The sequence below is a fragment of the Rhinatrema bivittatum genome, chromosome 5 (genome assembly GCF_901001135.1).
Source record: "Rhinatrema bivittatum chromosome 5, aRhiBiv1.1, whole genome shotgun sequence".
NCBI lineage: Eukaryota > Metazoa > Chordata > Amphibia > Gymnophiona > Rhinatrematidae > Rhinatrema > Rhinatrema bivittatum.
Window position 1 is genome coordinate 362,942,188 of NC_042619.1, and position 18,682 is coordinate 362,960,869.

An 18,682-nucleotide genomic window follows, 5' to 3' on the forward strand; every position below is an offset into this window, starting at 1 on the left:
CGACCTTTCTGTCCAGGATCCCATTTGCCTGGGCATGTCACCCAAACTTATAACACCGAATCACGGCAAGTTACGCCACCCGAACCTCCAGGCCCTCTCCTTGACGTCCTGGATGTTGAAAGGCTGATACTACAACCACTCAACCTTTCAAGTGACGTATCTCAAGTCCTTGTAGCTTCACGGAAGGTTTCCATGCGGAAATCCTACCGCTCTAAATGGAAGAGATTTACCTTCTGGTGCACACAAGAGCTTGGATCCCTTTTCTTGCCCCATATCGAGTCTGTTAGATTATCTCTGGCACCTCTTGGAACCTGGTCTCCAGACATCGTCTTTCCGAGTGCACCTTAGGCATCTCTGCTTACCATCAAGGAATAAGGGATGCCCCGATAACGGCTCAACCCCTGGTGAGTCGCTTCATGAGAGGCTTAGTACAGCTTAAACCTCCTCTACTGCCACTGGTCATGGCATGGGACCTCAATGTCGTACTTGCACGCTCATGCACATTCCTTTTGAGCCCATACACTCCTGTGAACTTAGATACCTTACATGGAAAGTACTTTTCCTAGTAGCCATCATATCTGCTCGCAGGGTAAGTGAGTTACAGGCCCTTGTGTCCTACTCACCCTACACATGTTCCTCCATGACAGAGTGATTCTCCTCACGCACCCTAAATTCCTTCCTAAGGCGGTAACTGATTTCCATTTAAATCAGTCATAGTCCTTGCCCCACCTTCTTTCCAAGACCCTCACGCTCACCTAGGTGAGTGAGCTCTCCACACCTTGGGACTTTGCGTTTACTTACAACTGCACTACAGCCCACAGAAGTCCACCCAACTTTTTTGTCTCTTTTGATAAGAACAAACTTGGGAATGCGGTGGGCAAGCAAACACTGTCCAACTGGTTGGCAGACTGCATCGCATTCTGTTACCAGTAAGCAGGCCTTCCACTACAGGAACGAGTGAAGGCAACACTCAGTCAGAGCAATGGCGACGTAAGTAGCACACTACCATTGCTTACATCTGCAGGGCTGCGACATGGAGCCTCTCTCCACACCTTCGCAGCTCACTACTGCCTGGACAAGGCCTGGGCGACAGGATTCCGTCTTTGGCCAGTCTGTCCTAAGAAATTTGTTTCCAGTGTAGAAACCTAACTCATCCTACTTCGAACCTGCTGTGAATTTCAGGCTGCCTCATCCTTGCCAACAGCACCCCAGTTGTTGTGCCTGTTGCACATGTTGGTGCTGCTTGGCCTTATACGTATGACTCAGCCTGAAGCTTGCTATTCACCCATATGTACCATCCTGCTTGTCCTGGGAGAAAGCAGAGTTGCTTACCTGTAACAGGTGTTCTCCCAGGACAGCAGGATGTCAGTCCTCATGAAACCCGCCCGCCACCCTGCAGAGGTTGGTTTCGCTTACGTTTTTTTATTTTATTTTTCTTCTTGTACTTTTGCTACAAATGAGTCTCTGAAGGGGGACCCTGCTGGCTGCAGGGTTAGTGGCATGCTGGGTATGCTCAGTGTGCCAGTCAAAGTTCTAGAAACTTTGACAAAAGTGTTCTGTGACAGGGTTCCATCTGATGATATCACCCATATGTGAGGACTAACATCCTGCTGTCCTGGGAGAACACCTTGTTACAGGTAAGCAACTCTGCTTTCCTGCCAGAAAAGAAGTCGCCTGTCTGTATCAGAGATAGCCAATGAGAATTTAATGCAGTCTTTGGAGGACTGATATCTGAAATATTTTCATGTGTCTCTGGAACTGACCAAAGCTGGGTTTTAAACTTGTCCGTACAGAAATTGGACTCTCCTTTTTTATGGTTCCAATATTTGAGCTGGATGAGTCCTATGCTGTACAGGAGAGGGGATGACATTTTTTTTTCTTTCTTGTAGGTCTGGGATAGTGGACTTGATACTTGATACTTGACTTCCAAGTTAGATCAGGGCCAGTGCTGGCTTTTTTGCTGCCCTGTGCGAACAATTACTGTGCTGCTCCCCACCCATTCATTCATTCTCTGTCCCGGACCCACCAAAAAAACACCCAGCTCCCTTCATTGATACAAACTTTTAAAAACTGACACCCTCCCCCCCCATACCAATGGCTGGTGCAAGGATATTAGGTGCTCCAGGCGAACCTTATAGGCTTATACAACGTGCCCCCCCCCCCCCCGCCCCATTCCATACACACAGTTAAGAGTTATGCATTTATATTTTACATAAAAATTATCCAAAGTACAGTATTCTGAAGTAAATCTATCACTGACATATTTATATGCACTGCTGTGAAGCCAACCAGAAATCCCTGCAAAAAAGACACTTGGAACCCATATGGTATTTGGCCTATTGGTGTGGTCTTGACCTTCTGAAAGCCCAAATACACTAATACACTTCCTATTAGGAGAATGCCTCACCTCAGACACACATGCAGAACATAACAGGACCCTCACCAAATACAGAATAGAGCAACCATAAAGTAGAAATACAATCGCACAGTCAAAAACTGAACTGGAAACCACAAAAGCCAGACTCTATGCAGTGCAACAATGAAAAAAAAGAACCATCACCATTCCTCAAACATCAAACAATAAAATCAAGAAATAAAATAAATATGTAATCATAATACTAAAAACATATTTAATAAAAAAAACTGATGAATAAAAGATCAAATAATTAAAAACTCATACAAGTTTTATTAAATGTCCCAAACACCAATAAAATATTTCAAAACGGCAGACACCGCAAATAACACCTCAAAAATAAAAGTAAAATAGATTTTAAAGATGTATGATCTCCATACATGGGAACGTTTGATTTCTAGTCACCCTGGGATTGTCGTGAAGTAGTGGGAGTCGGATGCACAAACGTTCTCTTCTCTTTCTTATATGTACACACATATGATCCTTCTCAGACAAACCAGCAGGTGTCTCCAGCTTTTATTTGATTGGGATCTACCAGCACCCCAAGGCCCTCATTTTCATTTCAGCTGCTGGCAGGTTGGAATCCACTTGCTGTCCCCTTTTGTCTCTCTCTCTCTCTCCCCCCCCCCACCCCACCTGCACCCCTCATTCTTGCTCTCTCTTGCTCTCTCACCTCAGACCAGCTCCCATTTACACGCGCACACACCAGGCAGCCTCCCGTTCTCACACGTACACACAGCCCCATCCCAGGCAGCCTCCCGTTCTCACACGCACACACAGCCCCATCCCAGGCAGCCTCCCGTTCTCACACGCACACACAGCCCCATCCCAGGCAGCCTCCCGTTCTCACACGCACACACCCATCCCAGGCAGCCTCCCGTTCTCACACGTACACAACCATCCCAGGCAGCCTTTTGTTCACACACACACACACACACACACACACACGCACACACACACCATGCAGCTTCCTGTTCATGCACACACGCATAACCATCTCAGGCAGCCTTTCGTTCACACACACACACCCATTCCAGGCAGCCTCTCATTCTCTCACACACACACGCATACACACACACACACACACACACACACACACACGCACACACCGTTCCCAGGCAGCTTCACACATACACACACCCCCATCCCAGGCAGCCTCCTGTTCACACACACACACACACACACACACACACACACACACACATATATTCCAGGCAGCCTCCTGTTCACACACACACACATTCCAGGCAGCCTCCCGTGTACACACACATATACACAGCCTCCTGTTCACGCGTGCGCGCACACACACACACACACACATCATTCCCAGGCAGCCTCCTGTATATGTATGTATGTATATATATATACACATATACACACATCATTCCCAGGCAGCCTCCCCCCCTCCACACACACACACCGTTCCCAAGCAGCCTCCCCCCCTACACACACACATACACACCGTTCCCAGGCAGCTTCACACACCCACCCACCATTCCCAGGCAGCCTACCACACACACACACACACACACACACACACACACACACACTCCCATCCCAGACAGTCAGGGTCCATGGGGTTTTCCTCCTCCTCTACTGTTGCTGCTGCTAGCCTATTCCTTTGGAGAAAAGGCATTCTTCAGCTCCTCTTCCTGTGCTAGCACCGTGGTAATTCAACACTCATGGTGCTAGCACTTCCTGTATTTTCATCTCATGAGAATACAAGAAGTTCTAGCACCGCAAGTCTTCAGTATTGTGGTGCCAGCACCAGAGGAGGATCTGTAAGATAGGTTTGCTCTGCTGTGACCTGCTTCTTCTGCCACTGGTGGGATCGGGTCCACCAGCGGTACCACAGGCCTCCTTTTGCCACCTGTGGGATCAGGTCCATGGGCGGCACCATAGGCCTCACTTCTTCTGCTGCAGGTGGGATTGGGTCCACTGGCGGCACCATGGGCCTCCACTGCTTCTTTTGCCAGTGGGATTGGGCCCACCAGTGGCAGCAAGGTCCTCTCTCTGCTCCTGATGCCACCCCACTGGGTGTGCCGCTGAATGCAATTGCACGGTTTGCACATCCGGTGGTGCTGGGCCTGAGTTAGATGCCAGATTAAATTCAAGGGGAGCCTTTTTTTTTTTTAAATTGGTTGAGATCCTGAGTAACGCTCCAGTTTTAGTCTGGAAAATGCTAAATATCAATGCTGAGATTTAGTGCCAGCTCCTGTGCTTTCAGGATGTAAATTAGTGGGAGATGTGGTTCAGCAGACCACTTTGTTTTTGTTTCTGGGTGTCTTCTCTTTGAGTTATTGTTCCTTCCTTACCTTAAGTACGACTGTACGTTTTAAAAAAAATTCTGGATGATTGATGTACACTTTTGATTTTGTTTTAAATTGCATGCAAATAATAAACATGTAATGAGCAATCAAAATGTTTTATCTTGCATTGTGGCAATCTTTAGCGCCCCATGCATCTGTATTCCCTGTGCATATAAATCTGGCTTGGAGTCTAGTGCTGGGAGCCTCCTGTCAGACTTTAATAAGTCCTTTTTGTAAGCTTTCTCAAATCTTTAAGCTTTTACCTTGCTTTTTCGTGTTGCAATTAAATAAATGGTGGGCTTATGGTTTAAAATAAACTTTTGGTACAGTTTTCTGGTCTGTAGCATATGCCTAGTAGAACTGCAGAAATGATTAGTAATAGTTATCTTGCTGCTGTGTACTTCATTATTTCAGAGGTTTTCATGGAGTGTGTTGCTAGAAATGAACAGTAGTGTTTAGCGGAACAACTGAAAGTGTTCCTGGCCCTCTGCAGCAGGAGCTCTGCCCCTGTACATACCCCTAGCCCTACCCTCCCTGGGAGTCCAGCCATATGATATTCTAATGTAGCACTGGGGCTCCATCAGTTGAGAAGCACCTGGGTTTGACTTTTCATCCTAAATACTTCTTTGTCAGCCTACATCACGTAACTCTGCTGGAAGGATATTTTTTTTACAATTAAGTTAGATTTAAAGTATTTTAGTGATGTGATTATTATTGCAGGGTTACTGATGCTGGGCATTTAAAATTGTTGTTAGTCACCGCTTTCTGATTGAATGACAGATGCAGAAAAACATTGAATGGGGATTGTGTAGGCATATATACTGGGGAGCTGTATAATTTAATTTCCAATTTAGTAAGATCTAGTTTTAATGATTATTGTTCCCTGCTTTGCGCTAATTGGAAAAGTAGGTTAGAATCATTTCAAAGTAAAAACAATTTTAATTTAGAGGCCGGGTTATGATACTGTGGATTCTTTATGTGCACACCCCAGGCACAGAGGGAAAATGTACATGCATTAGAAATTTCACACATCCAAAATGTTTAATTTGTCTGTACTTCGAAATATGGTAATATATAGATATTTAGAGCTATTGAGTTTGGGGGAGGGAGATTTTCAGTATGTGGGCCCGTGTAAGGTGTCACAAGCCACCTTCCACCCTCTCCCATCAGCCCTTCTACAAAATCACCTTATTTATGCTGGCAACGGAAAGGATAAATAAGGCCCTTATCTTAAACTAGAAAAATAATCCAGGAAATCCTTGCCAAAAATAAAATAATTTTCCAACCTGTGTCTCTGTAGTTTTATTTCTGTCTTCTTGTCTGCTTAGTCTGCCCTTCTCTTACTTTCTTCTCTGCCTGATTGCTTTTTTTTTATAGCAGCCTTCTTTTCTGTTTGAGGATCACTGGTCCTGAGGTGGACACCTGGACATTAGAGACATTATCCCCATTAGTGAGCACTAGGTCGTGTATAACTCCCTCCCTCCTGGAAAGACTAAAGAGGTTAGGGCTGTTGAGCTTGGAGAAGAGATGACTGAAGGAGGATATGATAGAGGTCTTTAAAATCATGAGAGGTCTAGAATGGGTAAATGTGAATCTGTTATTTACTCTTTCAGATAGTAGAAGGATTAGGGGGCACTCCATGAAGTTAGCATGTAGCACATTAAAAACTAATCGGAAAAAATTCTTTAACTCAATGCACAATTAAGCTGTGGAATTTGTTGCCAGATGATGTGGTTTAAAAAAGGTTTGGATAAGTTCCTGGAGGAGAAGTCCATTAACTTCTATTAATCAAGTTGTCTTAGAGAATATCCACTGCTATTACTGGCATCAGTCACTAACCAACCTCTTTCCCTTCTCAATAATATTCCAACATAAACATATAAGGGAATGATTGCTTGGTGGTAATCTTGTACGGGGGTGATCCTATGAGGGTAACCAAATTGCAGTTATCCTCTCGTGGACCCCCGTCTATTATTCTTTTATTAATCTTTAATTGAATTTGCCAACATCTTTTTTTATATATATTTTTCTGTTTTCTAAAAATCCCTTCTCCCCTGCTGCTTTTCCGCCCCACTGGTGTTATATTTCATACTTATCGGGACGTCACCTCTATAGTGTCTCATGGGAACGGAGCTGCTTGTCCGACACGGGCCATGTTTCGGCACGGGGTGCCTGCTTCAGGGACTATGGGAGAATGAGCTGTGTCCAACACTGGGTTCACAGCGTGTGAAAAACCTTTAATATATGAAAAAGTTAATCTCAAAAAGCCTTCTGTAGCCTTTATTACACATTTAATAACAAGACTTAACCTAAGACCCACCTTGCCTTTAAAAACTTACTGTTGTGCTGCTTTTCTTTGTCATTCGTGGGACGCCCGTAGTGCTTATCTGGGCGTCGGCTTCGTTCTAACTGTTTATATAGACCTGCCTAGGGAGCCTACCCTTCGTCAGACCGAGGCTATCTCAGATGTGGGTAATTACAATAATGTTTTGGATTTCCGGCGGACCTGACGGGGGACCGCTTTGATTTGTCTATGTATTGCTGCCTTATAAAGCGGACCTGGTAGACAACCAGTGCTTACCACGTCCGTTTGGTTGTTTTTTTATTTTTTTATTTTTTTATTTTATAGGCGGCTTCAATTAAACCAGGGGCGTTTTCCAGGCGGGGCTAGTCACTCTTGATTTTTTTCTTTTAGAGGGCGGGTTTGATTCAATGGAGGGCGTCTAACAGGCGGGGCTAACAGCCGCGCCTGTTTGTAAATTAAAAACCTCTTATATCTTTATGGATTTAATACCATCTCACGGATCTCTATGGATGTACTTAATTAAAGAGACTAAATACTTCATTTAATAGCTAGCAGCTAACCCATAGGTCGGCGAGGCTCACAGACCCGCCGAGGAATTTCCCATGCTTTTGGGGGAAAAAAACAAAAAAAACATGAAATCACATCAGGCATGGTGAGCATTAGGCACTCACCAGAGCCGTTGTATATGCAGAAACATATGTTCCATTATAAACATCTCATCGGGAGGTCCGCTAATGCCGGCAAGGAAACAACAAGAATCGCAAGGATCCAAAAACACTAGCCCCAGAGTAAATAATTGCGAAACAATAAAGGATTCAACAGCAGAGTCATTCAAGGGTAGTGACAATAGCGTCACGGCTTTATTATTGACAGGACTATTGTTCAACCAAAGAGGCGTAACATCAAGAGGAATAAAAAGCTTCCAATCTATATACAGGCGTGGCAGTCAACCTAGCCCGTGAGATGGTATTAAATCCATAAAGATATAAGAGGTTTTTAATTTACAAACAGGCGCGGCTGTTAGCCCCGCCTGTTAGACGCCCTCCATTGAATCAAACCCGCCCTCTAAAAGAAAAAAAATCAAGAGTGACTAGCCCCCGCCTGGAAAACGCCCCTGGTTTAATTGAAGGCCGCCTATAAAATAAAAAAATAAAAAATAAAAAAAACAACCAAACGGACGTGGTAAGCACTGGTTGTCTACCAGGTCCGCTTTATAAGGCAGCAATACATAGACAAATCAAAGCGGTCCCCCGTCAGGTCCGCCGGAAATCCAAAACATTATTGTAATTACCCACATCTGAGAGAGCCTCGGTCTGACGAAGGGTAGGCTCCCTAGGCAGGTCTATATAAACAGTTAGAACGAAGCCGACGCACAGATAAGCACTACGGGCGTCCCACGAATGACAAAGAAAAGCAGCACAACAGTAAGTTTTTAAAGGCAAGGTGGGTCTTAGGTTAAGTCTTGTTATTAAATGTGTAATAAAGGCTACAGAAGGCTTTTTGAGATTAACTTTTTCATATATTAAAGGTTTTTCACACGCTGTGAACCCAGTGTTGGACACAGCTCATTCTCCCATAGTCCCTGAAGCAGGCACCCCGTGCCGAAACATGGCCCGTGTCGGACAAGCAGCTCCGTTCCCATGAGACACTATAGAGGTGACGTCCCGATAAGTATGAAATATAACACCAGTGGGGCGGAAAAAGCAGCAGGGGAGAAGGGATTTTTAGAAAACAGAAAAATATATATAAAAAAGATGTTGGCAAATTCAATTAAAGATTAATAAAAGAATAATAGACGGGGGTCCACGAGAGGATAACTGCAATTTGGTTACCCTCATAGGATCACCCCCGTACAAGATTACCACCAAGCAATCATTCCCTTATATGTTTATGTTGGAATATTACTGGCATCAGTAGCATGGGATCTACTTAGTATTTGGGTACTTGCCAAATTCTTGTAGTCTGGTTTGGCCACTGTTGGAAACAGGATGCTGGGCTTGATGGACACATGGTCTGACCCAGAATGGCAGTTTCTTATGTGTATGGGGTAACTTGCTGGTGTGGCTGTTACTACTCTTAACCAATAAGCCTTCATACTGTTAATGTAACTCATTATTGCTCTCTGTTTAACGGCAGCGGGAAAAGGGGAATTAGTTTGACAGCAACCAACAAGGACATTTAATTTTTTGGTCTGGGAAAATAAATAAGCATGGGGGTAACTTGCTGATGCACTGTAACTACCCTTAACCAATAAGCCTTACACTTGTGATGCAACTCCAACATAGCTCTCTGCTTCAGCGGCAAGAGGTAACGGGGAATTGGACTGAGAGCAATCAACAAGGGCCCTGACTTTGACGGTTTGGGAAACTAAGTATAGTGGTGACTTGTATGGCATGGCAAATGCTACCATACATTTGCTGGGTAGACTGGATGGACCGTTTGGTCCTTTTCTGCCATTATTTCTATGTTTCTATGCTGCTATAAGAAAATGCCATTATCGGGTCAGTCGTGATCACAAGTACCTGGCAGTTTTCCTCATTTCATGCTCTCATTTTTCCTTTCCTACTTCATTGTTTATCCCTATCCTCTTATGTAATCACCCTAGATTCCTCCCCCCCCCCCCCTGAAATCCAGGGCTCTCTGTTATCCCCCATCCCCCATCCCCAGTCTTTTCCCTCTCCATTATCCCCTGCATTCTCTCTCCCCTCTCTTCCTTCATGGGTCCTTTCTCCCTCTCTCCCATCCTGGATTCATTCCCCGATACTCTGCTCTTTCTTCCAGTTTTTATTTTCAGCTTCCATCTTTGTTCCTTTCATTACCCTCTGTTCTTAACTCCTCTGTAGCTTTTTTCATATCTTTGAACTCTCTTCAACCCCTCCACTTCATCTTCCTCTCTCCTATCATTCCAGTGCTTATGTCTCCCATCCCATCACCTCCTATTCTTCCATCTCCACATCATCCTTCATCCCTATAATTCCTCCTTCCCCATCTCGCCACATTTCATGCCCCCTTTCTCCACCAGTCCTCTGTTTTTCTCTCTGCCCCTTCCTGCTTTTCCCCAGCATTCAACCTTCTGCCTATTTCCTTCTTCTTAGTATCTATACCTTCGTGACCCAACTCTTTCCACCGCTTCCTGGCATCTTCTCGTGCCTCTTCTACTCTTCCTAAGCATCTGCTCCTATACCTCTGACACCTTTCACAGCATATGTCCCATGCCTAGTCCACAGCTCCCTGCATCTGCACCCTTTCCTCTTCCCTCAGTTAACTTGAACAGCAGAGGCCTATCCTGCTACGGCTGTTGACAACCTCCCGACATTGTCTCTCCACATTGGCACCGCGTTCTCATGCATCACGAGATCAACAGAAAGTATCTGCCTTCCAGTGCACTGCGCCAGTGGGGAGGGCAGAGCAGCTGTTTGCAGCAGTGGCAGGAGGGGTTCCTGCCACCTTTTGTACAAATGCTTCAGTCTGGGTGGAGAGGTGTGTGTGGCCATGTACCTGCATGCGTTGAAGGGATCCTACCTCCCATTGTGCTAGGTGGGAGTTTCTTGCTCTTACGCAGGAGATGGACACCTGAAGTTATTTATTTATTTATTTAACCATTTTTGTATACCGGCGTTCAATGGGATATCACATCTGTTTACAATTAACAGAGAACTATGCTAAATTACCGCTTGACAGGGAATGTGAAAAGATCAATAACAAAAGATCAATTACAAAATGTAATACTAAATAGGCTGTAAATATATACAATAACGACATGTAATACAAAGTTAGAGACTTGGCAGGTCTGGACTTTGCTAGAATTTTTTTTTTTTTTGCCTACAGCTTCCTCCTGCTTCTTTGGATTTTCCTGTTCAGTTGGAACCAGCTCCTACTGGAGCTATAGTGTTATCATTTTTCAGTAAAAAAAAAAAATCTCCATTTTTATAGCCCTCTCTTTTCCCTTGTAGTGCAGTCTTTGCAGCAAAAAACCTTGGCCAGGGATTGCAGAGCATACTTCCCTCTGGCACTCTGGTATGCTTGCACTTTGAATGTGCAAAGCAGATACTGCCCTTTGTTATGGCTTGGATTCCCTTCCAGAGGTGGTGAATGCTGCCAGCCAAAGAGCAAGAGCTGGGTTTAGTCGTTGAACCTGAGTCTTCTGGTCAATAAGGTAGCTTTTCTGAGCCATTTACTTCAATTTATTGTGCAGTTCTTAGCAATAGGGAATTAATAGAGGATAATTTGGATTTGTAATCTTTGAACATATGAGTCTTTGAATTGATTGTCAGTAAAGATTAATGGATACAAGCAGATGTGTGTTTGCTGCTTTGATTTTTGAGTGGCGCTAATTGAATGCGGACCATTGTTGAGCAGGTTTTGTTCATGCAGCTAGGGACCATTTGCCAGGTTTTGTATTACCAAATTGTTGAGCAGGTTTTGTTCATGCAGGTAGGGACTGATTTGCCAGGTCTTGCATTACCCAAAAAAAAATAAAAATGACTGGAAGCATTTTTGTGACAGTACCAGGTGGGTATTGATTCAGTATTAGTGCAGTGGATCATGTCCTGCCAGCTTTTCCCAGCAAGCTCAGTTACAAGACATTTCAGGGCAGTGCTTTCTCACTGCCCTCAGTGAGCATGGTCAGAGAGAAGACTGATAGAACTGAAGTGCGATAATTAGCACCCCTTTCTCCCAGTTCTCACGCCTCCATTAGCATTGAAACTGGAGAGGCTGTCTGGAGGGACCTACAAACTTTGGTGGTCCTCTGACCCAGCTCTACAAAAACCCTAAGAGAGCCCTCGATTCTCTCTTCCAGTCAGTGCTGACCATTTTAACATAGCTCAGTTATTGACATTTCAATCAATCTATCAGCTTGTCCATGTGCTTTTTATTTATTTTAATGCAGCTCCCAATGAGGCGATTATCATGAAATTAGATTTTCTACCACACATTCCCAAAATGTGAATCTCAGCCTCTGACAGTTTCGCTTAGCATTATTTGTGTATTTTATATAATCCGTCGAAAATAAGGGGCAATACTTAAATTTAAGGGTTAGTGACAATAATGATGGCAGTGTGACTTGGTGAGACATTTTCGAACATCCCGCATAGTTAAAAGTACACTAGTAGATTTACAATAACGTGTTTTAAAACAGATTTCCAAAGACAAAGTATTACGTTGTTTCCCTTTGAAAATTTGCAAGTACAAACATTAAATGGTGAATTTTCGAAACTTTGTGTGCATAAAATGACATATATACGCGTAAGTAGCCTGTGCTTGCGTATTCCATAGTGTGCATGTTCACGTTCGTGCGCACGTATTTGCATGGGAAAAAGGGTTAGGCTGGGGCATTCTGGGGCGGGACTAACAATTACGTGTGCAAATTGCTTTTTTAAAAGACAGGTACTCACATATCTTTACACCTGCTATTTATCTGGTGTAAGTGATATTAAACGTACTTATTGTGCAGTACTGACTAGCTGGGAGGTCTGGTGAATGGAGGGGTGGGGGTGGGGGGGTTCAGGTTGAAGAACCAGGAGGGTCTCGATGACCTGGAGAAGGACTGGGCAAGCTGGTGGACTAATTGGTAAACTGGTTAATGTAACATTTGTCCGGCTGTGGGATGACTACATGACCAGCTGCGCTCACCCTCTGTACCGCCAATCCCTGGCTGCTGATACAGCCCATAGACACACATGCTGATATAAGACCCCACTGCAGGGAACTTTCCAGCTCTGCTTCCCGATGACGACACGCAGTGGGGTATTTAATCCCCTGCTGCGCTTACCCTAATGCCTCAGCAACAGGTCACCCGCAGCTTTGCAGCTCATGTTCCTATTCCTGTTTGTGGTGTGCTCCAGTTCCTGTGCCTGCCTCAGTCCTGTTCCAGCCCTGCCTTGTCCAGCCTGCCTTGCCTCTTTCCGGTTCCTCATCTGCCTGATCTCTGCTCTGAATCCCAACTACGCCTTGATCGCTTCCAGTCCTGACCTCAGCCCGGCCCTGGACTCTCGCTTTCTAACTGCCCCCTAGGGACACTTGCCTAAGTCCTGCCGGCCCCTAGAAACCTAATGGCTCAACCTGCGGGGAATGGAGTTGATATATGTGAAGGTCCAGCTCAGTCCTGTCGAAGGGTGTGTCCGCCAGCTGTTGGTAAACCAGATGTGCACCTGCAAACTTCCTCCCCCTCACCTAGATGCACACTATGGAAGCTACTCCTACTGTAGCAGTATTAGAACTTTTGGTCAGGCCATTTTCTCCGGGTAAATACATTTTAGAAAATTGCCCTCTTTATGACTGGACTCACACCTGATGGCTCAGCAAGTGACAGAAATGTAAACGTCCTAATCTGTTTTGCATTGCCTAGGTTTCCCCCCCCCTCCCCCTCTTTCTTGCTAGTAGATTAGCTCAAGCTACCACATTCCAACTAACAGGCCGATACAGTACAGTGCACTCCGGTGGAGCGCACTGTTAACCGGCATTTGGACGCACGTTTTTGACGTGCTAGCTTTACCCCTTATTCAGTAAGGGGTAATAGCGCGTCGAAAAACGCGCGTCCAACCCCCCCCCCCCCCCCCGAGACTAATAGCGCCCACAACATGCAAATGCATGTTGATGACCTTATTAGTCGTTCCCGCGCAATACAGTAAGTAAAATGTGCAGCCAAGCCGCACATTTTACTTTAAGAAATTAGCGCCTACCCAAAGGTAGGCGTTAATTTCTGCCGGCACCGGGTAAGTGCACAGAAAAGCAGTAAAAACTGCTTTTCTGTGCACCCTCCAACTTAATATCATGGCGATATTAAGTCTGAGGTCCCAAAAGTTAAAAAAAAAAAGTTAAAAATAATAATAATAAAAAAAAAAAAAATGGGCTTGCGGGTTGAAAACTGGACACTCAATTTTGCCGGCGTTCGGTTTCCGAACCCGTGGCTGTCAGTGGGTTTGAGAACAGACGCCGGCAAAATTGAGCATGGGCTGTCAAACTTGTTGACAGCCGCCGCTCCTGTCCAAAAAGAGGTGCTAGGGACGCGCTAGTGTCCCTAGCGCCTCTTTTTACCGCGGGCCCTAATTTAAATAAATTAAGTTACTGAATCGCGCGCACAGGAGAGTGGCCTGGGCGCTCGCCCGCTCTCCCGTGATTTTTACTGTATCAACCTGTAAGAGAATTATAGGTGTTAAGAATATTCATGCTCATGCTAGTCTTGTCTTTGAGAGATTTTCATGACATCCACTAGGGAAATGAAACGTGCGCATGAAAAATTATTGCCTTTGTTTTGGGAGCATTGAGTCAGCAGTAAGAAAACAATTTCAAACCTATTGCTTACATATTTGTACTTATTATAATCACTGTAGATTGTAAGGGAGATTAAATAGAAATCCTGCTTTTCTATTATGCAACAGGATTCCCAAGTGCACTACTATAATTTTGAATTGCCCTTTATGATAAACATTGAATCTTGCTACCCAGTTTGTGGGTAATTTTGTAACATCATGCATAAGTTAGCCAGAAAATATGCGTGTAGTTTAAAGCAGTTAGCCAAGCTGCTAGCACAACAGCACATAATAGTGCACAGTGTTGAGCGCCCACTTTGCTAACGCATGCACAGGCACCTTTCCTGGGTGCGCGATGCAATACTTAAAAGAGGGGTTGCGCTGCCAAGGAGGCACTAGGGTCAATTGAGCACCCTAGTGCCTCGGCAGCGGTTGCCCAGGAAAGGTTGGCTGTCCGTGAGTTAGGAAAGCGGACACTCAATTTTACAAGCGTCCGTTTTCCTAACTGGTGCACAGCCAGTGTTAGGAAAATGGATGCTTGTTAACTGAGCATCTGTTTCCCTAACTTGACCACCTGCACTTTTTTAAAATGTATTTTTTTTTTAAACTTTTGTTTCCTCAGACTTCATATCATCATATAGGAGGAGACAGCAGAATTTCAAATACTGCTTTAATTACTCTGAGCTAAGACACCACAAAGAATAAAGAAGGAGGGGAACAAATTAGCAAAAATAGCACAATTCTAAGCAATGATTTCTCTCTCTGACTTTAGAGAGGGAAATTTTAAAAAGTAGGGGCCAATGCAAAACAGTATGCTCAGCCGAGCACACTGTTTAACCCGCAGTTGGACGCACGTTTTGGAGGCGCATCCACAGCCCCTTATGCTATAAGGGGATTAGTGCGTCCAATGTGCCGTGAAAGTTATTCACCCCACATGCAAAAAAAAAAAATGTGCGCCAGACCTGCACATTTTTACACTCAGAAATTAATGCCTGACAGTGCAGGCGTTAATTTCTAAGGACCCCAAAAAGTGCTTAGAAAAATACTGGATGTACAGAAAAGCAGTATTTTCTGTTTTTCTGTACAGCTTTTTGGGGTGCTTAGAAATTAGAAAACTGTCAGGCATTTATTTCTGAGCGTAAAAATGTGTGGCTCTGGCGCACATGTATTTTTTGCATGTGGGGTGAATTACTATTAGCCTCATCAACATACATTTGCGGGCATTGGACGCGCGTTGTGGATGCGCTAATCACCTTATAGCATAAGGGGGCTGTGGATGCACCTCCAAAACGCACATGCAACTGCGGGTTAAACAGTGTGCTCGGCTGAGCGTACTGTTTTGCATTGGCCCATACTTTTTAAAATTTCCCTCCCTAAAGTCAGAGAGAGAATCATTGCTTAGAATTGTGCTATTTTTGCTAATTTGTTCCCCCTCCTCCCTTACTCTTTGTGGTGTCTTAACTCAGAGTAATTAAAGCAGTATTTTAAATTCTGCTGTCTCCTCCTATATCCCATTGCCTTGTCTCTTATAGGAGGAGGAGACTTTGCTTTGTTCAGTTGAAGTGACACACTCGAATCCTGGCTAAAAACCCACCTTTGGAGGGGGCTATTCCACTCACTGGCTACCTTTCTTATGCAGCCTCTTGATGCCTCATTCCTCCCAATGTTAATTAAAAGTTCCTTCTTAATCAATAGCACCTGGCTTAGTTCTTCCCAGTCTTAAGTAGACTATCAACGCTAAGGAGCAGGGATTGTCTCATGTCTCTGTACAGCACGGCACGCACCTCTCAGCGCTGTACAGCAGAAGTAATATGCAGTCTGCCCTAATATGCATGCTTAGCTTTGTGACAGGCGCTTTATGATATCAGAGGCTGATTTAAATCTCAACTTGTTCTTTACTGTAAAAAATAAATCTTATAGGAGCAAGACAGCAGCCTTTACAGACTCCAGGATTAGAACCATGAATGAAGTGATAGCTGGAATGCGAATAATAAAGATGTACGCCTGGGAGAAGTCATTTACAGACCTTGTTAACATTATAAGAAGGTAATTATGACACTTTAAGTTTTATATCTTCCCATTTTTCTAATTTTTCCAGTTTTACAAGCATTCATTTTGTTCTACCTCTGCTATGCTATGTATGTACAATTATGCCGATGACATTCAATTAATCCTACCAATTGACGACTCAATTGAAAAAACATTAAACTTTGCAAATATCTGTCTGGACATAATAAAACTACTAAACCAAATGGAACTAGTCATTAATATCGATAAAACTGAATTCATACACCTGGAACGAAAAAACATTGATATCATTAAAACTCCATTTATACTGAAGAACAATCAAAAAATTAGAATTAATAGAAAAGGTAAGAAACCTAGGTGTAATAGTCAACACGGAACTTAATCTCAAACACATATCACTTAAAGTAAGAGAAGGCTACGCTAAACTAATGGTCCTAAGAAAACTAAAACCTTTAACACTTTCAAACTTCTGAACTGTTTTACAGGCTCTGATATTTGCAAGCACTGACTACTGTAATGCCCTGTTCTTAGGTCTACCATACACCACCATAAAACCGCTTCAATTATTACAAAACTCTTCTGCACGGATTCTTACAGGAAAAAATAAAAGAGATCATATTTGTGAAACACGAGCAGAATTACATTGGCTACCCATTGAATAAAGAGTACAATACAAAGCACTCTGTACAGTACATAAACTAATTCACGATGAAAAAGCAGAGTGGCTCAACACAGCACTGAGTGTACACGTTCCACAAAGAAATCTCAGATCAGCCAACAAAGCCCTCCTAACCGTCCCCTCTGTAAAAACAGCAAGACTTACACAAGTGAGGGATAGAGCACTGTCCCTGGCAGGTCCTTCTCTATGGAATAGCATGCCTCCGGAAATAAGGTTTCAGAACAATTACAAACGTTTCAAAGCAAGTTTAAAAACCTGGCTTTTTAAACAAGCTTTCTACAAAAAAAACGGAGAATAAGTTGAGAAATAAAACTGGCAGTAACACTCCAAACAACCAGCACTCAATTTCAATGTTAATTAATAGTATACAGCACACTTTTGAAAAGGACAAGATTTGTGACACTCAATCAAATAATCTTTATTTTGAATTTTATTGTAACCGAAACCTTTTGGCACCATTATACTCGTATATCCCAGTTCTTTATTGAACATAACCATTTCTGCCTTTATGAAAACCGTTGTGATGGTATCTAACTTAACGACGGTATAGAAAAGATTTTAAATAAATAAAAAAAATGTTTCTTTTTTTGAACTTACGATATTGCTTACCCTAGAGTCTCTACATATGTAGAGCTCTTTCTCCTGATTACTGGTAGTTATTTTTGATGCTGAGCTTCCTGTTGGATCTATTCTTGTTTGCCTCCCTCTCTCTGTGTCCTTTTGCTTCTTTCTGTTAGTCCCTTGCCCTTAAGAATGCCTGGGAGAGTTTACATCCTGCATAGATTTCAGTTGGGAAAAGGCTTTGGCAAACAGCTCTCCTACATCGTCTACAAGCTCCTAGAAGCATCACTCTTTTCATCTTTATCTATTTCCCATCCACTGCTAGTCCCTGCTATGCAATAGTAGTTATAGCTTCTTCTGCAGCTGCAGGTGTCTGCCTGTGACTGAGCTTTCAGAGATTCTTGTCGTCACAGCTGTACCAAGCCTGCTGTGATCATACTATGCCATTCGCAGTGAGTGTCAAACCGTTTATCATTCAATAAATGTTTTGGTATTAAGAACTGAGATCTCTCTGATATTTGGAAACTGGGAAAGGAAAAAATGTTTAGCTGACTTTTTAGCAACTCAAGCAGAGTTATATAAGTTGAGGACAGTACAGCTTTCTTTTCAAAAGCGTAAACTAAGCAAAGCCTTTGTTTTAGAAATGAATGAAATCAATATTAAAAACCTGGGTGTGTGGAACTTTTCACACTGTTGTGCTGATGATGGACCCTTGGTCCGAGGTGGGGTTGACACAACCCGTAGGGCAAGCCCCACGGGTCTCTCCACTGTCAGGAGGTGGAGCTGACTAGAAGAGGAGGCCAACTGTAGCTTCGCCAATACCAGCCCTCATTCCCCGCAGGTTGGGTGTTGGGGCCGGCTGGTCTTAGGCGGGCCTCCGTGTGATAACTCCCAGTAGATGAGATGCAAGGATTGCCGAGGACCAGCAGAGAGGTATCAAGGGACCAGCGTAGGTCTGGATGAGGCAGGGATACAGAGACCCGGGCCCAAACGGAACAGGGCAGAGACAGGGGGCGCCCAGGTAGAAGATGACCGAAGCCTAAGAGACCAAGTCCAGGGAACTACCAAAGGCAGGCTGGATTCAGGGCAGGCGGCTGAGCAAGACAAGGTACAGAGTCCAACGGAGAAAGGGTC

At 44.0% G+C, this 18,682-nt stretch overlaps 1 protein-coding gene across 1 annotated transcript in view; it reads left to right on the forward strand.

Moving 5' to 3' along the window:
* ABCC4 (ATP binding cassette subfamily C member 4) overlaps nt 1-18,682 on the forward strand; it is a 1,099,276-nt gene that overhangs the window by 166,595 nt on the left and 913,999 nt on the right. The window contains exon 7 of the mRNA XM_029604735.1: nt 16,201-16,326. Coding sequence (XP_029460595.1) covers nt 16,201-16,326 — 126 coding nt within the window. The remainder of the gene's footprint in view (nt 1-16,200; nt 16,327-18,682) is intronic.